This window comes from Zonotrichia albicollis, chromosome 19 (assembly GCF_047830755.1).
Source record: "Zonotrichia albicollis isolate bZonAlb1 chromosome 19, bZonAlb1.hap1, whole genome shotgun sequence".
Classification (NCBI taxonomy): Eukaryota; Metazoa; Chordata; class Aves; order Passeriformes; family Passerellidae; genus Zonotrichia; species Zonotrichia albicollis.
Genome location: NC_133837.1, coordinates 3,127,362 through 3,150,792, shown reverse-complemented (window position 1 = coordinate 3,150,792; position 23,431 = coordinate 3,127,362). Strand labels below are relative to the sequence as shown.

Below are 23,431 nucleotides of genomic sequence, written 5' to 3'. Positions count from 1 at the left end.
AAGTTCCCCAGGGATCAGGGATGGATCTGATGGATACTTGATAGCCCTGAACCAGTATGAGGTGCCCACCTTCCTCACTCCCAACCTGGAATGAGGATGAGAACTGCAACCCCCAAATCTGCAAACCCTGCAGCTGAACGGACACCGTGCAGCACCTGGATCCCACCAGGAGTAACGGGTGGTTGTGTCTCACTCTGTTAACAGGACAAACAGCAGCAGCAGCAAAGGGATGGTGTGTGGCTGCTGCACACAGATTGCACGTGGGGCTGGTGCACACAGGGCTGGTGCCACACAGCTGGCAGGGTACAAGGAGCTGCACACAGGGAGAGCTGGCTGGGTGATTACTCAGCGACAGATGCTGCATCACGTAACGCCCAGAGCTGCTGAGCTCAAAGGGAAGCGGCAATTGAGCATGTTCTCATTGCAGGGGCTCCAGATGAGGTCAGGCAGAAGATTTTTTGGGCAACCAGTTCCAGAACGAGGAGCACACAGCGGTGATGATGCCACTGGAATATGATTCAGACAGCAAAGGTATTTAAGAGCTGGGTTTCCACTTGTTTTAAAAGAAATTAGGGACCCCTGAAAGAATTCCTCCTGAGGGAGGTGGTTGTGATGAAGGTCATACATACCTTCAGCCAATACCTAATGATTTCCTGAAAAAGGAGGATTAATTCAGCTGGCACCAAATGAGCACCTTGCACCACAGGACCCACTTCCTCCACCTGAAGCACCTTGTGCTCCATTTGGCTGTAATTTGTGCATGTGCTGGGAAATTCTCCCTGTGGATAATTACCAGGAAAAGATCATGACCAGGCTGTACCTCCAATGAGGCTGGATGGAGCCAGATTTTAAAGTCACAGCTGTGAAAATGTCAGCCTGAACAAGAATATCCGGTTTAGAGCCTGTTTTAATACCAAGTATTTAGTGTTTTCCTCTCTGCCAGGACTGGTTACTGATTGACTACAAGTGACCTCCAGCTGCTGTATTGATTTACAGCAGCTGTCAAAGGGCAAAAAATTATCCCCACGCCTAAGACCTGAGAACCTCTGAATGGAGGTTGCACAACTGAATGAATGTTCTGCCAGCACTTTAAAACTTGGAAAGAAAAGGACAGCTTAAGGTCCTGATCTCCAATGCAAACAGCAGTGGGATTTTAAGATAAAGTTGCGGCACTAGATGACATATCTATTAGCCAAAAAGCAGCACAGTCTGTTTAATTCTCAGCTATTTATGGCTGGACAAATGATATGACATTTAGGCCTCAGAGTTCAGAAAGCAAATGGAAAGTCTTCCAAGGGCTGATAGGTGGGTCAGGTTTCAGTGAGGAAACTCTCTAACTCCAGTATTTTTCTGTATGCACATCCCTACATCCGCCTTTCTTCCCACCCAGCTGTCCCTGGTGCTAGCCCAGCCAAAAGGTGTTGGGAGTCTCCTCCAAACCTCTGGCTTGTTGGTGGACACAGACCTGCATGTGCCAGGGACCAGCTGTGACAAAGGCAACGAGAGCTGACTGTCTGTGTTTCAGAATTATAAGGCCACTCCAGGATGGGGACAAGCCTCCTCAGAGCCCTGGTACTGTCCCCTGGTGATCATAGGATGGAAAGCCACTGGGCTTGTCCCACCTGGCAATTACTAACCCCTCTCATGTGTCCCAGATATGCAGGAGGGAACGAGAAGGTTGGACACAAGAGAAAGAGAGAAAGGGAAAGACTCCTCCAGAGGAGGGAGGGGGAACATTTTTTCACCTTAAACTGGTCTTACAACATAACAGTTGGTCTGGATTACCTGGCGTAAAAAGAACTAGCATAAAGGGCTTTGTGCCTTCTCTTTCTCCTTTGCTCTGCAACTCACTCCTCTGAGCCAAGGGGGGACTGTAACATGTGTAAATGATATTGCTTCCTCTACTGCTCAAAATAAAGAGGAAAACAGCAGTAATAAATCTCCAGGATCAGATGGTTTTCACCCAAGGGTAAAAGTACTTATATAAAACATTGCTTAACCATTAACTGAGCAGATAACCTTTGCTTCAGTGCATGGCAGGAACAGAGCAGGGAAGGTAGCAAACATGGGGCTAATTTTAGAGGATGGTTCCCAAGGGCTGGGTATGTAAACTCAGCAAGTCTGGTAGAAACTGTAAGAGGCTAAAACTCACAGCTGGGTGGTAAATAGAATTTGAGGAGGAAGAGTGTGTGTACTTCAACAGAGGGAAGTGATGTTCTGTGACGCTTCCTTTGAAGCAATCACAAGGACAGGGCTGGTCCAGCTGAGGGAGTTGACTTGGATCAAGGCCTTAGAGCTCCAGCTCTCTCACCCAAGGCTTTTAGAATAATTTAGCTGTCCTGAGTCTGGAGAGATGTGACACCCTCCTTAGCCAACAACTGGTTGAAACATCAGAAAGAAAGAGTAAGACCAAAAGGTCAGAGTTCAGTGTGCAGAGACGCCATTAGCAGTGTCCCAGGGAACCTGTGGAGAAGGTCTGGAAAGGGATTGGAGAGGTAGGATATGAAGGTTGTTGTTGAGATCAGTTTATTCAGGGCTGCAAAACCACAAGCTGACTGTGAGGAGCTCCAGTAATACCAAGTGACAGGATGATAAAATAGCAAATGAAATATGATATTGATTAATATACATGGGGGAAATTGAATCCTGGCTCTGCATTCCTATGACAACTTCAAGCAAGCTTCTCCCATTCCAGACCTGGATGATCCACACATGGGTCTGACCAGGGGGGTCCAGCTTGATTCTTGTGTGCAGGCAGCCCCCTGAGCAGATCCTCCACATCACATGTCTCAAAACAGCACAGCAGCTTGACGATCTGCAACATTCCCATTTACAGCCACAAAAGCCCATGGACATCTCAAAATCCCAGCAGTGCTGGCACATGCTCAGGCTGAACAGGTTACTGCCCTGCTAAGAGAATGCTCCTTGCAATTAGGAACGTGCTCCTGCGATCACCAGGTAAATCTCAGCCACATCCCAGCCCCATAATGTCAGGTCTTCCTAAAACAGGCGCCTCACTTGCACCTGCCCCCACAAGCAGAAGGGACAACAGGCACAGACCCAAACCCAGCTCTGGAGCCCTGAGGCTCTCCAGAAGTTCCCCACAATTCCTGCCTCTCTGGTGCTTGGAGAAGATGCTAGAAATCACAAAGCTCCTTCTGGAAATGCCTCCAAAGCTGGCCTTGACCAAATCCCTCCATCCCTGAACAGAGAGCAAAATGAAATCAGGATATTCCAGGAGAGCTGTGGGGCAGAGGGGTGTCACCAGCCTCAGCATGACTTACCATACCCTAGAAGTGTAGAATCATCAAAGGGTTTCGGTTGGAAGGGGCCTTTAAAGATGTTCTCTTTCTATGCCCTGCCATGCGCAAGGACACTTTCTACCAGCTCAGGCTGCTCCAAGCCCCATCCAACCCCACCCTGAATGTTTCCAGGGATGGAGCATCCACCATCTCCCTGGGCAGGCTGTGCCAGGGCCTCTCCACCCTCACTCTACAAGCAAGGCCTGGTTCTCCATCCAACACTGCCCAAAATTTAATGACAGAGCCCCCAACAGTGTGGCATCATCATGGCCCCAGAGCGATGCGAGGTCTTCTTCACATGGTCTCAGCTTCCTATTTTGGCAATATTGGAGAGCAAATTAATTAAAAAAAAAAAAAAAAACACAAACAAAACAAAACAAAACAAAACAAAAAAAAAAACAAACCCAAAAAGACCTTATCTCTGAGCACCGACATGACGTCAGGCGGCTGAAATGGGGACAGGCGGCTCCGGCCGCTCCCGGCGCCCGACGCGAGATGGCGCGTGGCATCGCGACATGAATGACATCGGCGGGGACACGGCGACATCTGCGGCTGAAAGAGAAGCATCCTCCCGCTGAGGCTGGACCGACCTGGACTTGGTTTATTTAACTGTTTCACAGACACCTGGCTGCATAATTTGTATTATTGTAATTTGTATTATTCATGGCAGCTGGGTCCGGCCTCACTGATTTCATCATTGTCTCGTTAGCAAAACAAGAGGAGAGATTTTCCGTTTATCAGGGGGGAAAAAAGATCTGGTAGGGGGTGTGATAAGGCAATTAAATCCATTTCCAGAGCTACAGAGAAAAGCCACAATGTATAATTTACTTGAGACTTTCTCTCTCCCTGTTTGTAAATTGCACAGTTTCTAAAGATATTGGTCCGGTTATTCAAAATTATTCATGAATCTCTTAGTAGATAATACTCAACCACGAGATAATCCAAAAAGTGAGTATTGCAGTAGCATTGCAACAAAATTCTCCATTTCTGCTGTAATTTATTGTCACTAACAGATGTGGATGACACAGGTAATTAACCCGGGATAAAATTCAAATTGGTTATAATATTTGCAATTTACTTATAATATTTGCAATTCTCGAGTTTTACTGTGCTAGCCAGCTCCAAAGGTCACCTCATCAAGAGGTGGGTGAAAGCATCTGATCTCTGACATAAAGGAATTGCTGCTTTTATTGTGAGGTTTGGATTTTGGTGATGGAGCACTCAGTGAGCACAGAGAGACATCAGAAAATAAACACAGATTAAAAGGGAAAAGTTAATGGCCCTCTCTGATCTACTAATTTAACAGGTGGTATCAGAAGGACTTACTCCAAAATCTCTTTATCTGTTGGGTCTCTGATGGTGCTTTTCCCCTGAAATACCAGGTGTGGCAACACAAAGCATTTAGGAATCACGAGTCACATCTCCCAGCATCAGAAAATTGGCTTTAAATTCATGTTATTTATTTAAAAAAAAATTAATTGTTGGCATTTTTTGGGTCATTCTTTTAGTTTGCCTTCAGATGGCAGAGCCTTCCAGCAATCACAAGTTTACACTTTTCCACCACCAGCATAAACAGAAACCCTTTTCCTCAGTTTTCTTTGTGAATGAACGTTTAAGGTCTCTCTCGGCCACAGAACCTCCAAAGCTGGGGCTGGAGCTCTCACCCAGGACAGGCTCCCAGGAGGCTCTGGAGGAGCAGCGTTGCCACCCGAGGATTCAGAGAGCTCTGAAAGAGTTTTCTCCAAGCTGGGATGCTCTGACAGGTTTCTGTTGGGCCATGGCTGTTTGCCTGTTCACTGCAGGAGTCCTGGCAGGGAAGCAGGTTTTGGAGATGGTCTTTTTGGCTTAGCTTTTGTTTTCCTACAAAATTATTAGCCTTTGTGGCTCAGCACTGTGTGCCAGCCAGAAATGCTCCACCAGCTGCCTCGTAAAGATTCTCACAGCCCCTCCACCATAGGCTCTAGGAGCACATTCATCCCCAAGATGCACCCCTACACCTTTTACTTATTAATCAAATTTTTCATGTTTATCTATAGAAGTTTTTCAGCAGACAAAAGCCAGAGGAGGATTTGCTGCTCCCACCCTGACAGGAAGATAAACACATGAGCAAATGATTTGTAACAAACACCGTGTAAGATAGACAGAGCTGCTCCTCTGGTTCAGGAATTACTCACAGACCACAGGCTTGAAGAAGAAGAAAGGTTTTACTTGCTTTGTGAAGTACACACAGATGCATTAATTTGTTATTATTATTTATAACCTCTTTCACAGTAAAATACACTCCTGAGAGTATCTTTTGCAGAATTATTGCAGCTTACAGGTTATTTAGTTAGCAATCTGGACAGATGACAGATTTGGTTGGTTGGTTTTTTTTTCCTTTCCCCCTTTTTTTAGCAATTGCCTTGACCAGCAAGATTTTTGTCACAGGCTTGAGTCTCTGGGCATTACGAGGTCATACAGTTGAAGTTCCTGGCCTCCACTTTTCTCACCAGTCTGCTCAAGAGAGAGTATTGCCAAATCAGGCCCTGGGTTTTGCTGGGTGAGCACAGGGCTTTAAATCTGACTCTTGGGCAAATGCTCTGGCCCAGTCCTCAGTGATGGAGCTCTGCACGTGCTCTCCAGCACCATGGAAAAAGTGCTGCTTCCAGAGCTGTGTCTGGAAAGATGGGGGGTTTCTGGAGCCTCCCGAAGCTGTGAGAGATGGACAGGTAACCAGAAGCAAGGGCCATGGGCGCCCTGAAGGGCTCGGAAAGGTGTTTCTACATACAGCCTTGAGGTTTGCTTCTATTTCATATTTCCCACGTAAAGAACTGGTTTCTTTCTTTGTGGATAAAACTTTTTTTTCCCTACTTCCATAGTCAGAATTAAAATGCATTGCCATGTCCTTGGCAGAGCTGTGAGTGGGGGCAGGTCCTTGATCCAGCATTGTGATCCTTGTCCTGTGCTACATTCAAGTGGAATTTGGAGTTTTCTTTCTTGGCCAGCCAGGTGAGGGAGGCCGCTCTGCGGTAGAGCTGCCTCCTGCAGGAGTTGTGCAATGAAATGGGCACTGCCCCTCTGTGCCTCAGAAATCTAACAGCTCATTAAAAATCAATAAATAAAAATATGTATTTTTATCCTGAAATCCAGACAGTGCCAGGTGCTAGGAAGATCACTACTCAGTCCCTGCCCTCATGGCTCATATGGTCCAGATGTGAGCATATGTGTCCACGTTCTGTATTGATTGGTGCAAATCATGTAACATATGTAAAACCTGTGAACTGAGCAAACACACAATAGCTCTGTGAATCCATTACTGGTAGGCCCAGATGGGTTCCTGGCCTAAACAAACACATTTCAAACGCCTCTAGGTCTGCTTTCAAAAGCAGCACATTGTTTATGTAACACAGTGCAGCCAGGCTCCTGCCCCTTCTGCTCACCAAACCCTCCCTGCCTTGGAGTTCAGGTACTTTCATTACTGCATAAAGAAAATCAGAACATGAATACATTTTTGTAAACATAACTAAGGAAAAAAAAACAAAAAACCTCTTGGTTTGTAAATAAGAGCAAAGCATTATTTACATTCAGGCACTGTTAGCTGGAAGCATCCACAACATGTCACTCTCAGGCACAGCAAAATAGGCACAGAATAAAAATAGCTCTAAAGACCTGGACCTGTAAATGCTGAGTAATTTTATAGTCTGGAGCAAAAGGGCTTTGAAACATCCCTCCCAGCTGGAGCTGCACATGGGGGATTGCCAAAGTCAGAAATAAAAAGCTGTTTTCCCTTATCCTGCAGCTGACAAAAAACTCCAGTCAATGAGGTAGGGGAAAGCACGTTTTTGTTTGTTTTGTAGGGGCTGCTCATTCATCTGGGGAAGCCTATTTTCGACAGGAGCCCGGAGCCCGCAGCTCCCCAGACAGACAGACAGACAGAAAGCGTGTGCGGGAGAGGAGGGAGAGGAGAGGAGGAGGAGAAGGCGAAGGAGGAGAAGGCGAAGGCGGAGCCGCTCCCGGGGCTCATCAGCGCCTGCCCGAGGCGGGCTCGGAGCGGCGGCGACCGGCAGCGCTCGCAGTCGGTGCTTTTCCATGGCCGCCTCTGCCGGCAGGCTCTGCATGGCTCTGCATGGCTCTGCATGGCTCTCCATGCCTCTCCATGGCTCTCCATGGCTCTCCATGCCTCTCCATGGCTCTCCATGCCTCTCCATGGCTCTCCATGGCTCTCCATGGCTCTCCATGGCTCTGCATGGCTCTCCATGGCTCTCCACGCCTCTCCACGGCCACCGCTGCTGGCAGGCTCGGGCACAGCTGACGTGGCACCCCCCGTGTCACCTTGGCCTGTCCCCTGAGCCGCGCCTTCCGCAGGGGGAGCGGGCCACCTCCTTTCTAATGTTTTGTATTCGCTTTTAGGGCTTAGAAAGAAAACGAAAGGAAGAAGAGTGCCCTGCAGAGGAGGGAGGAGGTGAAGACATTTCTCCTTCCGTAGGTTTTTCCTGTTTCTTCGTTTCCTTGTTTTCCGGTTTGCAGTCTCTTCCCCGACCTCTTGAAACGTGGCTACAGCGACACAATGAGGAGGAAGCTGCGATTTTAATGTGTAAACCCATTTGAATTTTAAACAAGTCCTTTTCAAAAAACCCCAGAACACCTCAGAGGGAGAGGCTGTGTGCCTGTGTCTGCTCTGCCACCCGCAGCCGCTGGCCGTCCCTGGCACCTCTCTGAGACACCCTCCCACCCTGGCACAAGGCAATGTTTACACTTGTCACTTGTATTTTTAGTGCATCCTAGCCCCAGCCGTGCCTCAGCACATCCTCGTGGGCCAATTGCCACGGGGAAGGTACCTCCCAGTAAATGTTACTTCATTTCTGGAAAGACTGAGGAAAGAACGATCCCCAAGTGAATCCTGACAGGAGCTGGCTGCAGGTCCCTATTTTCACCAGTCCTTCAGGTTCTTCCAGTTCACAAGGACAAGGTGCAGGGCAAAGGCATTTGTTCTGCAAGCGGCCTCCCAGCGCCTGATCCTGTGAATGCAAACAGCAGCTAAAGCAGCCGAGTGCGACACAGACCCCTCACCCAGCCTGACAGCAGCACAGAGCGACCATCAGGCTAAATCCATTGCAGTTTGGCTGCTCTTTGGGGTCTGTTTCTAAAAGGACCTCAAAGAGTTACAAGTAACAGCGACCAATTTTCAATTTTCCTTCATTTTTGTCTCAATTGGCTTGTCCCTGTACTGCTGGGATGCCACTGTGTGTTGGACAATACCCATTAACATCCTCACTGTGGGCACAGCCCAACTGATCCCCAGAAAAAAATTGATCCCGTCTACAGTGACAGTCACTGCTGTTTAGTCCTACTCAACATCAGCTCCCTTGAAAACAGCCCATAATCAGCTGTCCCCGGTTTAAGCACATCCCAGCCAAGCACAGGACGTGTAATGGATGGAAAGCAAATAATACTTTACCTTTTCCCTGCTGTGAGGGGATCGTGCATTTCACAGGAGAAAAAGGCCAACCTGGGGCCACAGTCCAGGGCTCTCCTCAACAGGGGAAGCAATGCCACAGGGGGATTTTCTGAGGATAAAAGCCTGTGGGTGATTAGGAGATGCTTTACAGCAGCAGTGGTATCATAGCCTGGGGTCAGACAGAGCTCTCAGGCAAGAAGAAAACTTTAGAGCTCCTCTGACAGACACAGAAATGGGGTTATTATACCTTATTCTGAAGGGGAATGGGTGCCCAGAGAAACCAGAACTGCTGCTGGAAGGCAGGAGTAGGAGAGCAGGTCATATGCTCCCATTCCCAGCTTTCCATGGCATGATTTATCAAGTGTTAAAAAACCAAAACAAACAAAAAACCAAAACAAAAATAACAACAACAACAACAAAAATAAAAACAAGTAAATAAAGAAATATAATAACTGGATAGATGCTGTACAGCCTGGACTCCTCTTTGCCTTCCAGCTTGCCTTGATAATTGTCATTCTGGGAAAGGCTGGAGATGAGATACAGCCCTCAAGTTCAGGAGCTCTAACGGGGAATGAAAGAAAAGGCTCTGGATGAAGATAACTGCAGCAGTGATATGACTAATCTGAACATCTTCAGATGTTTTCCCCTCTGCCTGTAAGAGTTATGTGATCCTAAACATCCTCAAGGGAAAAAAAAAAACATTCTGGCTAGCAGATGACTAACTGCTTGCAAATAGTACAGATATATTATTATACATGACAAAAGACTAAAATATCTAGAATGACAGTGCCCCACAGGAGGGCACAAACTGGGCACTCCAGCACTGCTCTTTCCAAAGGACAATTGGGAGCTGCGCAGTGCGAGAGCCTGGCCAGAGCCAGAATGAGCCTTTTGTTCCAGTGGGCCACTTGCCACCTCGCAGCAACACCCCCAGCAGCAGGGCTGGGCTAGGCAGCCCCAGATCTCTCTGGAAAAGAAGCAAAGTCAAAATCCTCTCCCTCTAACCATTCTGGCTTTTGCGGGGAAGCATCACCAAGTTGGGCTCACAGCTGATCCTCATCTCCGCTTACACAGCGCTCGTTCTTCAATTCCACTCGGGAGATGTTTATGTGCAGACGCCATTTGTGCAGGCAGCAAAAAGTCCAAATCTCCTTACTGGAGATCCCTGGCCAAAAAGCCTTTTAAAAATGCATTATTAGCCACACATTACCCCCAGCACATGTGCAGAGGGACATTTCAATGGAAGTTTCAGTTTTCTAAAGGCAGAAGTCTGTCCTGCATGCCTGAGGTTTCACCCCCAACCTTTACCTCTGTGAGTAGGCTCATCCTTTCTCCTCATCCATCCTCCTTTTCTGGTCCTCCCACAATGGGAGAGCCAAGTGAGGGGGACTCTTCCAAAAGCAGCAGCGGAGGCCAAGGAAGTCAGCATTGGAACAGATGTTACAGAGGAGGAAAGGGATAAAGTTAAGACATTACTACAGCATGACTGGTTAAAAGGTTCTAGTCTTGTGTTGCCATTGACAGTTAACTATAAATCAGCAGAGGAACATTGTTCTCTAACATAAGCCCTTGTATTTTTAGATAAATACATTCCACAAATATTTTGTAAAGGATGTTCCTTTGCCTAAAGGATCTACTTCTTCCCAAGCCGCAGTGGTAAAGCATAAACCACGTTACTAGTAACAATTGTTCCTGCATTTGTTTCTGGAACATAGATCACACAACACAGTTTATTTGGGAGTGTCTGTGTACTCTTCTATTTCTGTCCTTCTTATTCAGCCTCACAGAGTAAAACAGGCAACTGTGAGTCCAGGGCAGGACACAGCCCTGCCCTAGAGAGATTACAGTCTCCATCAGATAATGCGCTGCAAATTATACATGGTGAGGCACAGACCTCAGACAAGCAGCAAGGGAGAACAGTTGGGTTTGGGAAGGAAACTAAAAAAAGCAAGTTTTAAGGGAGACCTTGAAGGAAGACGGAAATAAAAATTAGGAGGGGGAAATCTAGAAATTTCAAGGACTAAACAATGTAGGAGAGGGGTTGTACAGCAGAACAGTGGAAAAAAGATGGATGTATACCAGATGAGATCCAGGTGCTGAATTTAACCAGATCTTCTGGTACCTTACTTTGGGCAGGTCAAAGACTCTAAACACTGAATACTTAAAACCATAGAGACGCCAAGAAAAAATGAAAGATAACTTTATTGCCTCCAAAAGTTCCATCACCCCCAAATGAGTGCTGTCTAACAAAATGATCAGCCTTTCTCCCAGCTCTCCATTATCACCAGCAGCTTATCTTACCTGTCACCAGCCCCTGCCAGGGGGCACGGGGTGGGATGGGTGGTGCAGACAGAGCAGCTCCAGCACAGGATGCCTGCACTTCCCCCTTGAGCTGGGCCAGTGCAGCACCTCCCATAGCAGCTCCTTGAGGTGGTGCCTTCCTTGGCAGGCTCAGCCCGGCAGGAACAAGCCTGGAGGTGCAGCAGAGGCATCAGAGCGAGGACAGGGCAAGATGGAAGTGAGGCAAGGGCAGGGACAGGGGACATCATTTATTGGGTCAGTGGGCACGCTCAGAAAAACTACACATGATTGCAGGCACATCAGTGTGCTTCAGATCTGAAATAGAAGCAATAATCTTAGAGCTAAATACAGACTGAGAATAGTTGTTCTGTGTTAAACTTCATTATATTAATTAGGCAGTTTGAGAGAAAGGGTGATTAATTCCTGTTGATGAAAGGGAGGATGCTAGCCAGAGGACAGCTGATGATGTAATTTGTGGCACAAAGAGAGAGTAAGAGAGATAGGAATAATTATTGCCTAGGAATGTCTGGTGATGGCAAAAACCGTAATGTAATATGCAGTCAATATCTATGTGATTTTCTATCCTGGAGTCAGGAATTTTAGTACTTGGATTGTCTTTTGAAGCCGTTCTGGAGACCTTCCTTGTAGGTCAGGAGTGAGAGGTAGGAGATGGAGTGGCTGATTCTTTACTGGGCACTTCTGTCCCTTATCAGTTTGTACAGGTCAGTTTGAGGAGTTGCCTGCAGTTGTTGCCAGCAGCCTGCCAAATCTGTCATGCAAAGCACACAGGCAGGAGGGTGATAGCAGGTCTCAGTCCTTCTGTGTCACTTAGAAATCTGATTCTATTAAGCAGCTGTGGTTAAAAGCTAGCACTTCTGAGCTCATCACTATCCCTTCAATATTGTTTCCTGCACAGTGACAGTTCCAGAGAAATTGTGATTTCCTAAGGACCTAAATTTTCACATAAATATAAGTTCTTAGAGAACTTGTGGAGAGAAGGAAACTCTGAAATCTATTTCACGCTACACCCATAAGATAAATTAATGTGAGGTGAGGTGGATTATTATTTATGATTACCTCATCATTTCTAAAATCTTCTTGGAAGACTGAATCACAATTTCTCAAGTGATTTGGTTTAGCAATGCTGAAAGGAATCTTTAGGACAGCACTGTAACAGTCTAGAGGCAAAAGAGCAGAACATCCTTTACTCAAAACACCTGTTATTCAAAAATGAAATAGCAATTTTCTCAAGTCAAATATGCAAATATATCTCAAAGCAGTTAATAAACACAACGTGAGATTCAATATGTAGTATTCATATATCTGCAAAGTAGGTAATTGCCCCAAGTGTTAATATTTTCAACAGTAACTGGAATTTTGCACTCTTTCACTCAATTGCAAAGGTGCTGTAGGTACCTGGTTAACCCTGGAAAGCACAGACCCTTGAGCTTCAAAATATTATATACAACATCTGAGACTCAGCAGGGAGTGAAAGGCTCAAATATTGGCTTAAAAGCACCAAATATACTCTTGCCCAGTTGATCTGTAGAAGATTCACACTTCTTAGCATGGCTGTGGCAGAGCCCAGCAGCCCTGTCTCTGTGGTGGCATGTGGGATGTGTAGCATCAAAGTCTAATTAAAATCAAAGGGGAATTCATTTTAGTTTGTAAAATCTGTCTGCAAATCTAATTTTCACCAGCAACAACTTCAGCTGCAAAATTTTCACATTATTTGTACCGGAGGAATATATACTTTCATATATATAGAAACATCCACAGACATTCTTTTAGAGAATCACAATAATCAGTATGTGAGATTTCAGTGCTCCAGAGGCCTTCTGCTCTGATGGGGGTGAATCAGACTCTGCATGCCATGAACAATGAGAACCCGGTGCCTCACTCTTGTAGGCATGTCTTGTTTCAAAACACAAAGGTTACCTAATCCAGGTTAAGAGAATTGAGCAACAAAGGAGGCACTCCAAGGCCACAGAGACTAAATGCAATAAAAGGAGGGAATGGCAGGTCAGCCTCAGCGTTTGTTCCTGTGGCACGGAGAAGCTGGATGAAGTTCCTTATAGCAAACAGCCAGGGAAAGTCTGACACTTACAGCAGATTCCAATGTAGACAGAGGCAGAAACAACACAGAAAAGGGCAATGTGTTGCCCAGAGTCAGCTCTGGTCTGTGGAGTACCTAAGCTATCATCTATGACACCATGCTTCTCTCTAACCTGCCAACTCTGGTTTCCATCAGCGTGGCTGAAAACTCCTGGATGTTGCATTACTGAGGCTGCCCAAGCAGCAAATTTGCCCCATTCCCTGGGATGAGAGCACCTCCTGCAACCCTTCCCTGCGTTCTGACATTCCTAAACTCTTGACACTGCACCTTTGAAGTGAAGCCAAGCAAAGCCTGAGGTCAGGAGGTGCTGGGAGAGGGCACCTCTCTCGCTGGAGCCTTGCATGCCGTGTCTCCCCTGGAACAGCAGCTCCAGCACTCACAGGTCAGGCTGAAGTGGAGTCTGGGTGAAGAGAGGAGCAACAGGCAAGCCTGGAGCAGCACAGCAAGTAGCAAGAAGTGGTGAACAAAGGGAGCAACACAGAACTCAGTCCTACTGAGGATGCTGTGGGAGGAAGAAAAGCTATGGTTATGGGTGTAGCAAGGGAATGAATTCTGCCAAGGAAAGAAGGTGGATTTCCAGACCTGGTTTTAAAGGCATTAGCCAGTTGATAAAAACTTCTCAGAGAAGCTCATAGGGGCACTAAACAACAATAATTAAGGCTCTAAATTCCCAGAGTCCTCTTTTCTTTTATGCTCTTGGTAATCTTGAAGCCAAGGGGACAAGGGAATGTAGCACAATGAGCTCCATGGCTGACAGAGTAAATGCAAGTGTGTTCCAAAATTCAGAAAAAAGGTGCTGTGATTCCAAGCCTCTGAAGTGCCAAATCACCAAATGCAAACTACAGCAAGTTCCACCAAAAATGCAGCCATCAGTACGACAGGTTGTTTATAACAAACCAAAGCTGACAGAGTAAAGGATGGAGGTTAAGGGAGGTCTGCACTGCACGCCAAGGTTTTTCTAAAAATATTGTACACCTGCCATTTGTTGCGCACACTGATCATATTTTGTCTATGACGTAGAGAACTCATAGTTCCAAAGGGGATGTGGTTTATGTTCCTGAGTCTTAATGCTTTTTCCCTTCTGTAAGGCAAAACTCCTTACTACTGTCACTAAAATAAAGCCAAGAGGACAAAAGTCACACAGGCACTGCCACGGTAACAGTTTAACTGTTCCTCTCATTGATCTTTGGAAACAGTCTCTTCAGCAGGATTGTACAGCTCTGGCACTTCAATTTAGCAAACTTTTTATGCAACTCATGAAGGGAATGCAGCCAACTCTGTACACTCAATTTAAATCAACTTGCTGATGATATAAAAAAGAGTGCTGAACCACTGGTTTGCTTCATCTGCTCCAAAACTACCAACACAAACCCTGAGGTATTTATTCCTGAAACGTTAATAGAACAGTCTAGGGCATCAAATCAGTACATGAACTCTGCTTTGATCCCATGTTAGTCTGAAGAGCTGATTCAACAACTCGTTGTTTGGTTACTTGACAGTTCAGAATGTAGCTGGGCTTTTTGCTCCCACCAGGCTTTTGCAGGTTGGGATGCGGTGGGAGCAGAGAGTGCAGCACTGGGGGATCATCTGTCCTGGCTGTGCACCAAGAGACTGTACAAGCAATTTTCAGCAGCTTTCTAATTTTGCATCATCAAAGAAGGATGATCCTTCCATGGCTTATAGAACCATAGAATGGTTTGGATTGGAAGGGACCTTGATAGCTCACCTAGTCCAACTCCCTGCAATGAGCACAGAGCTTCAGTTAAATCAGGTGGCTCAGAGCCCCATCCTCAATATGTATGAATTACCTGAGCCGAAACTGAGAACTGCAGAACTTGTACTCATCAACCTGCAGTGCCAGGCCCTGGACTCAGCTCCAGGGACCCTGGAGAACAGGACACAACAAAGGAGCACTACTCTGTGAACTCCACCCATGATTCAGGTTCCCACGGCAGAAATAACCAGAGCAGTTTAAGTTTGGTGGCCATTACCAGGCTCCTGATCAAGAGAGAAGTCTGTTCCCCACCCACAGAATGAACACAGTACAGACTGTAGTTGTCCCCTGAACTTTCTGTGCAACCATACTGGAGCCTCTGAAGAGCTTCAGGGATCCTAGACTGCAATTTTGAAAAGTTATTTACTTGTGCTGAATTAAGTGAGCCCTACAGATCAAAGTACCTGGAACTTGTGCTTGGGTGGGCACCTGGGGTGCTGCGATAGGAGGGACTAAGCAGCACTGAGGGGGTCTCATATTTCTACCCTTTCCTTCACTGTAAATTAAAGTCACTTTCCAAGGTTTAACCCACACTGGGAGTTCCAAGGAAGTAAACTGCATTTTCATGTGAGAAAATACAAAAGAATTTGCACACCTGAGCAAACGCTTCCTTTTCCCCGTTTTTATGTCTTTTGATCCAAGCAAGTGCATTTACCTGACAGCTGAATACTGGGAGTGCACAAATGACCCCAGCGATTGACCTGGCACTCGGTGAGAACAGAATGTTACAACGTGAATGTTTGGTCTCAGAAGTTCATCACGGAACCTCAGCAGAAGATAAATAACTGGGTGAAGCAGACCGAACACAAAGCAGGCATCTCTCATTCCTCTAAGAAGATTAAAAAATCATTCACGCTTAAAGGTTAAAAATCATTAAAACAAAAAATCTCCACACTTGTATTGAGAGAAATTGAAATTCTCTTTTTGACTTGTCTCCTTTCAAAGCACCAGAACTAAACCCTGCTTGTCAAACCTTTGTATTGAAAGGTGCTGCAAAAATGTGTGTTCCAACAGATTTTTCCTTGCATGGCCCACCAGACACAGAGCTGGTTGCAGTGGAAAGGAACAAATCAGCCTGGGAAAAGGATAAGCTTGCTGACCTTTAAACAAATGATCTCAGTTTAAGTCACAGGAATAGAAATATTACAGAACACATGAAGAGTCTCCCCTGTCAGAGTTGCTCAGCCTCTTGGGCAGTTTAGGTATTAGTACTGCGCTGTAAATAGTAAGACAGTAGTAAATATTAAAGTCTAGGCATTCATATAGGAACAATACCCAGAGCTGGCATCCCCTGTTTTCCATCAATTGATCCAGCATTTTTCTAATTCCTCTTAAAAGCAAAATCGTCCACTTAAAATGAGGTACCAAGCAATGCGCTTTTAAGGCCAGTGCTGTCCGCAGCTGTGCTGTGAGTGGAAAGATAAACCAGATGGCAAACTCAATAAAAGGGAGCCAGTTAAACAGAGACAGATGAACGCCAAAAAAACCCTTTTGCTGCATAATTGCTTTTGAACTGGTTGTCATGGCACTGGAAATGGATACCACTATCAGCCTCCCACCTCTGCCCGGCCAGCTCTTCCTGCCTCTGCCAAAAGCAGAGTTTGCACTGCTGTGAAAAGCACAGGCTGCTGCCACTACAGCTCCACTCCCACCAAAGACAGGGGTGTGCACGGAGTTGCACCTTTTGTCACATCAAGTGCATCCAGCAGGAAAAGACCGACCTTTGGTCTCAAATTCCAGTGTCAGAATTCACAGGTCATTGTAATCCTGTGCTCAGTCTGCAGCTCACAACTCACTGCCAAGAGCCAAGGACTATCCACTTAGCACTGGGTCTCTGTATGGCTGGAGCAGCAATGGAACATAAGCTGACCTTTGTCAGATTTACACATTAATGCAGTTTCTCTTCCCTTTGACAATGCCCATTAGCAAAGAACACTATTTGCTGAGCAGGTGGAAAAGAGTAAAGGATTCAACTTCAAAATAGACCTGGAAAACCTGAGTTGTTCTGTCAGCCTCTGAATTATTTCCCCTCCCATTCCCCATTTGAGAAACTATTCAGTTAAAATTTGTAAAATCTGCTAAAATAAATACCTTAGAATGTCACAGTGTAGGTGCATTACACTTCTCTTTTTAAAAGAGCATATAAAATGCACGTTTACAATAGCTTTAGTAAGCTGTAAATCAGCACTTTTATTCAGTTTAGTTTCTGAGCTATTAATCCCTAATACAGAGTGCTGATTTACTGGTCTAGGACCTCCCGAGAGAATAGTTCCAATAATCCTGATGACATGGAAAGGAAATGTCACTGAATCACCTGAGTCCCTGCTACTCACATCCCATCACCCCATAACTCAATGTTCACAGAGCTTAAGAGTCTTAATTATCAAGGAAAAAATATATAATACCATTTTGGCTTCAGTGAGCTGCAGTTATGAAAAACAAGTGTGATTTTTTCAAATAATTGTAGGCAAGCCCCTAATGAGGTTATGTACTTTGTCGGGGCTATTTTGGGTAAGGAATCCCACATGAGGTCCAGCCTAGAGCCCTTTGCTCCAGAGTCAGACTCTGGTGCATCACCAGCAGTGCCAGCACGAGGAACACAGCGCTCAGCTCGTCAGCAGGACACAAAGAACACACACATCACCACAGCCAAGTAATTTTAAAGAATTTTAATACAAACTTAATATAAACTATTTCAGTCCCTCTTAACATGTAAGACACTGACTCAAAATACTTTTATACCTTTTTTCAAGTATTGCACAATGTAGGTACAAAATTAATATTTACGATTACATTTTCTTCCATAATATATAGCAAAAATCTTTAAACTTTTAACAGAAAATACAATTTGTGTTTCTTTTGAAAAAAGCAAATATTTCGTACATTTTAATTCCACCACTAAGGAATATTCTGTACACAACCTTTTTACTTTTTTTAGAATTGATGTCTTTAAGATGGATATTTTACAATTTCAGTAAAAAAAATACAACATGAAGCTGCTGCAGCTGTCACAGATCACTGTAGTAAAAAGATATAAATGCAATACCATGTTGTAGAAACAATATATATACTCTGATATTTTACAAACTTTGTACTAAATTAAATTATACAATTAGAAAAAGACCAATAAACCCACCTATTAGTGCCAATTTTTTAATACATATACATATATGTCTGAGCACACATATATATACACATGAAAAAATTAGCCACTTCCTTGCTATATCTTAAATACTGTAAGAGGCCATATTTTTGAGAGTATATTTTTGTAATGTACAGTCAGTATAAAATAATTTTGTGCTTGGTTGGCAAATGAAAAAATGATGCATGTTGTATTTATCTAACCAAGCCTGAATGTATTCATACTACAAGCCTTAAAAAAAATCTCAAGAGGTGGGAAAAAAGATACACCCTTGGGTACGTGCACTTCAACTTGTACAATAGTATTTACTTGGATTTCTCTGTTTATTTTCAGTTAGCCATAACTGGCTGGAATTGCTGGTTAGAATACTGCATGTTGTTTAAACTAAAATTCAAGCCATCCACAAAAGACTTCTCATTTAAACCTCCATAGGCTGCAAACATATCAAAGGCATTACTGTACTGGAGAGGACTGAGGTTCAGCGGGCTGTCACCAGGAAAGATGCTGCTACCTTGACCCTGCACGCTGGGGACAACGAACTCCTTTGCGTTAGGAGAGAGAGCAGAACTCTTCTGCTGCTGCTGCTGACTGCCTAGGCCGAGCCCATACAGAGAGTGCATGGAGGAGGAGAGGGATTTCTGCTTCAACAGCTCATTGACATTCAAGCCAAGGTTGGTGGGAGAGGTGCGGGCGACCTTGTTGCCACGGCCGCTGTTCTTCATTTTGGTTGAGCCAAACTTGGTGGCAGCAAATGTGGCAGTGGTGAAGGTTAAAGGCTGAGTAGAGCGGGGCATGAAGGTGGGGCTCACAGCAGCTGAGTGACCAAAGGGAGGAGAAGGAGAACTGGACACTGAAGATGCTGGGTCACTAATAGGCATGAACACCTGGGCTTCGGGGTTAAAGCTGTTCTTGATTTCCTTATCCAACTCACATCCATTTTCATTATCATCCACATAAAGCACTTTCACTGGTCCCTTTTCACCGATTTGGTATGAAACCTCAAATGGGTCAATCCAAACGCTAAGATCCTGAGGCAAGTTGCCGCGAACATCATCAATGTCCAAACCACTCTCTTTGGATGCTTGTTCTATTACTGGGTCCACTTTCTCCCCTATATGAATACATCTAAACCCTGATCCTTTGTATGGCTTTTCTGGATACCAGTGCCCTTCATACTTCTTTTTCAGAAGTCTTTCAAGCTCTTCACCAAAAATGTTGACACGTCGTCTGGGAAGCTTATTGTACAGATATGAAATAATAAAATTGAGTGCTACTTGGATTTCAAGCTGCATAGCTGCTGTGCCACAGAGTTATAAGTCTGTTTCAAAACCCAAAGAAGAAAGTGTTCAAGATGCCACAGGGAAACAAAATTTCATTGAAAATGCTGATTCAAGTTGATTATTGTCCTTCACCTTGAGTGCTCTTGTTCCTTTAAGAAAAGAGAAAAGCAAACATCCAGATAAGAACAGTGTAAGATCAAGCTCCAAGGCCTATTCTTCTAGCTCCATTTTCTGCAGAAAATAGGTTACTTTTAAAGTGAAAAAATGTGCCTCAAACTATTTCTGTTCCTGCCTGCGGAAGGTGAGGATGTCAGCTCCACTCAGTGTGACTTACAAACAACACTAGAGAGGATAGGCATGTGTTTACATATGCAGCATGAGGAACTTCCAAATCACGTGAGCTGCGTGTTTAGTTATTCACAAAGCAGCAAAGATAATTTTTAAGACATCACAGAACTGCCAAGAGTGTCAACAGTTCAATTATCAACCTGTATTTGGATGATTTACAGTACTCAGCTGCAAAATTTAGTACCAGACCATTAGTTTAGCCTGAAAGGTCTTAGTCCAAGGGTCATTTATCACTTTAAAGTTTGGAAACATACTGACTACAACCACAGGCTGCAGAAATATAATAATGTTAACAGTTGCTTTAGATAGTTTCTTACAAATAGCTTAAATGATGCAACATTTATTTTAAGTCCAAGCAAATCTCCCTAAACTCTGCGCGGGTGAAATGATGCAAACTGAGGAGAAAATGTCTGCTGTGCACGTCCAACAGCTCACACTGAAATGCAGTCAGCACATACATAATAGCTGCCCGTATGTTCTGTCACAAGGGTGGCCAAGACTGATAATTAGTTCACAATTTTTTCTCTTTCTTCAAATTATTCTCTATTTTCAGATGCAAGACGCAGTTATATACTCAATTGTATTGCACTGTCTGTAACTCAGATTTCACAAAGTTCCTGGGCTAACCGGGCTTTTGACAGCCTCAAAGCAGATTGCCTTTCTCCTTCTCCATGACTCCATTTTATATTTAATGTAAGATATGGTTGTCACTGCTTCACAAAGGACAAAAGAGAAATTTAGCTGTCTGAAGTTAGAGAAGGGACAAGAATCAGGCATTAGCACATGAACTGCTAATACGAATCCTGCAGTACACCTTGGTGTAAACATACACACACACCACACACCTTTGTCAAAAAAAATCCAATAAAACAAATTATGGGGAGCGTTTTTGGATCAAGTTAAAAGCCCAAAGAGAATCTCTATTACCTATGGGCTTTTCTGCACTGCATCACTAAGAACAAAATTTAGCATAGCTGTCACTAAAGATTAGAGAAATCAAAGTTAAAGGATTTTGACATTAACAATGTGACTACACGGCTTTTTTATTTCTTGCTTCAAATAATCTCCTTTTAAAGTCTGGAACCCTATTTCCAAGCCATTCGTGTTCTCCCCAACATGGTATGGGAATAGTCTGCAAGGCTACATGTATGATAAGGCGACCTTTAAACGTTTGCTGGATCAGCACCGGGTGGGGATAAGGAAAAGATCAAGGGCAAACAGAAGATATTTACAAAAGGGGCACAATCAGTGCCGAAAAGCTGATTGGGTGGTTAAACGGGGCATTTAAAAATGATTTATTAATCCATCTGCGCTGTTTCATTTCCTCCATGTCCTTTAAGAAAGGAATGCTCCTTTCAGAGCGCACCAGGCTGACTCTGTAAATTTCTCTACGCGAAGCGGATCCACGGTACAAAAGCAGCTGATCAAATATACTGGCTTGATCATTTTGAACTTGTTCTTTTTATGTATTTATGGGAAGACGGCAGTATTTCTGGAGGATCCGAGCCCATACGTGGCCCAGTAACAGCGCCCTGGCAGGAGCCTTAAGCAGTGGGAGTTACATAACCAGGCAGTCGGGTCTCATTAGATTTCTGCTCACAGCCCTAGAGCTCCGGCGGCAGCAGGAGGAGGAAGAGCATTTTCTGAGCCCGTAGGAAAGCGAAGGAGGAAGAGGAAGGGGATATCTGGAGGGCAGGTGGGGGTTGCAGGGCTCCTCTCCTGGCGCACAGTTGGGCAGGTCCCGCCGGGCGCTGCCGGCGCTCCCGGAGCGGCCCAGCGCCGATTACTCAGCCGGCACCGCTCCCTCCTCCTCGCCCGAGCGCGGCCAGGGCGGCCCAGGGGGAGCGACCCCTCACAGCCCAGCCGTGCTCTCTCTCCCAGCCCCTTCCCCGAGGAGCCCCCGCACCCACCGGGTGCCCCTCGGCACCCCCGGCACCGCGGGCTCGTGACTGCCTCAGCACACCCTGCCCAGGAGCCGAGGCCGGGCCGTGCTGCCTCAACCCCCCGCCCGCGCTCCCCTGCGCCTTACGGCCGGTACTCACCCAGGGGCGCGGGGTTAGTGCAAACAGTTCCGGCGGGGGTGTGAGGGCGGGGGCTGGCGGCTCAGCAACCGAGCCCCATCTCCGAGCGCCGGCTCCCTCGGCGAGGATGGGAGGGGAGAGGATAGAGAAGAAAAAAAAAAAAAAAGGGAGGGGGAAGGGTCGGAAAAAAAAAGGGGGGGAGGGAAGGGGGGGGAGGGCAGTGCTGCTCACACCCCACGACGGGCGCGCTAGGCCGCCGCAGCTGCAACCCCTCTGCTTATGCTCCGCCGTCTGCCGCGCCCCTACTTATACCCTCCCTTGCCCCGCCCACGGCCGCCCCTCGCCCACGTCCCGCGCCGCCACATCGCCCAAGCCCCACCCCCCAGTGACTCGCGTCCAGGCAGCCCTGTCCCAGCCGCCGAGGCTCCGCCCCCTGGCCGAGCCTCTCCGCTGCCTCTTCTCTCTTCTCCGCCCCCCCTCCCCCATCCCCCGGTGCGGCGCGCGGGACCACTCTGACGTCAACGCGCTACTCGCTTCGCAGCCCCGTTGCGTCACTGTCTACGTCAAACCGTGCCCTTGGGCCCCTCAGCCCTGCGGGGTAGGGAAAAGAGGGAGCACTGAACTACATCTCCCATGACCACCGTGGCCCGTGGGGCCCTCGGCAGCAGCAATGGCGGGGCTGGCAGGGGCCGCTTGTACAGCTGCTGCTTTCACAGCTGGCACCCCTCAAGCTCTGAGGTGATGCGGGCGGGCTCCTTCCTTACGGGGGCGGGGGGGGGGGGGGGGGCAGGACGACCCCTCACATCACCGCCAGTACCCCCCCCCCCCCCCCCTTCGCCGCGCCCAGCGGCTAAAAATACTCCCCACAGATAGCAACGCCCGGCGATTGGCTGTCTGCCCGAGCGGCCGCTGCTGATTGGCCAGCGGGACGGGGGGGGCGGCTCCAGGCCGGGTTTTTGGCGGAACAAAGGTGAGCAGCGGTGGGCGGGCAGTGAGTGACTGTGTCCGTGTCCCTCAGTGCCGCCGGGCCGGGTGCGGGCTCGGGGTTCTGGGGGCCTTTGGGATGGAGCGGAGCGGACCCACCCCAGTGTTCCTTAAAACATCTCCGAGTTTGCTCTTAAACACCTCTAGGGGTGTTCAGCATTGGTGCTGGGGCGGTTTCCCTCACATCGCCAGCAGGACCCGGTTCTGGAGGACAAATTGTAACTTTTTTTTTTGTTGTTGTTGTTGTTTTTTTTTTTTTTTTTGTGGGTTTTTTTTTTTTCCTTCTCCGCCTCTTGCTCTGTTTGTATAATAATAAAGCATTTTGGCATAAACGCTACATGGGCCCCCGGAGAAATTTGGAAATGCCAGTCGGAAGAAATTCCAAGACTTTTAACCCTTTGTAGCTGAGAGAATATATGAAAATAGGAGGCAGTAACCCAAAAGCTGAAATATTAAGGGAAAGAAGAGGGTAAATATTTAGGATTTTCCACAGCTTAACATTTCTGATGGAAGGCTTAATTGATTGTAAAACAAAGTTTTTATTCAGATGTATCAATGTTGATGCTACTGGGATTGCAGTATTGCAAACAACTTGAAAATCTTGATTAAAATTCAAAATATTTACAATTTTCCCGTGTATTTCTCACCCATTTTTAAGTCTAGAGGGTTGAACACGCTTTCAGTGAAAACTGGGTCACTTGTCACGATGCACCCCAAATGGAAAAT

General features: G+C 46.2%; 1 protein-coding gene and 1 long non-coding RNA gene across 10 annotated transcripts in view; one reads left to right on the top strand and one right to left on the bottom strand.

Moving 5' to 3' along the window:
* Positions 1 to 17,584: 17,584 nt before the first annotated feature.
* Positions 17,585 to 22,009, bottom strand: TOB1 (transducer of ERBB2, 1). The gene is made up of 2 exons (XM_074554857.1): positions 21,743 to 22,009; positions 17,585 to 19,501 (listed from the first exon to the last, which is right to left on the bottom strand). Exon 2 carries the CDS (start codon positions 19,362 to 19,364, stop codon positions 18,402 to 18,404), a length of 963 nt encoding a protein of 320 aa, XP_074410958.1. The 5' UTR covers positions 19,365 to 19,501; positions 21,743 to 22,009; the 3' UTR covers positions 17,585 to 18,401.
* Positions 22,010 to 22,142: 133 nt separating this feature from the next.
* The window catches only part of LOC113460234 (uncharacterized), a 29,800-nt gene continuing 28,511 nt past the window's right edge, over positions 22,143 to 23,431 (top strand). For 8 of the 9 annotated variants that reach the window (XR_012583146.1, XR_012583141.1, XR_012583145.1 and 5 more), the window contains exons 1-2: positions 22,143 to 22,459; positions 22,591 to 22,691. This is a non-coding gene — a long non-coding RNA (uncharacterized LOC113460234). The remainder of the gene's footprint in view (positions 22,460 to 22,590; positions 22,692 to 23,431) is intronic. The other variant, XR_012583142.1, reaches the window with a different exon arrangement.

Coding starts and splice junctions, on each gene's coding strand:
- TOB1 (XM_074554857.1), bottom strand. CDS start 19,364: ATGCAGCTTGAAATCCAAGTAGCACTCAATTTTATTATTTCATATCTG.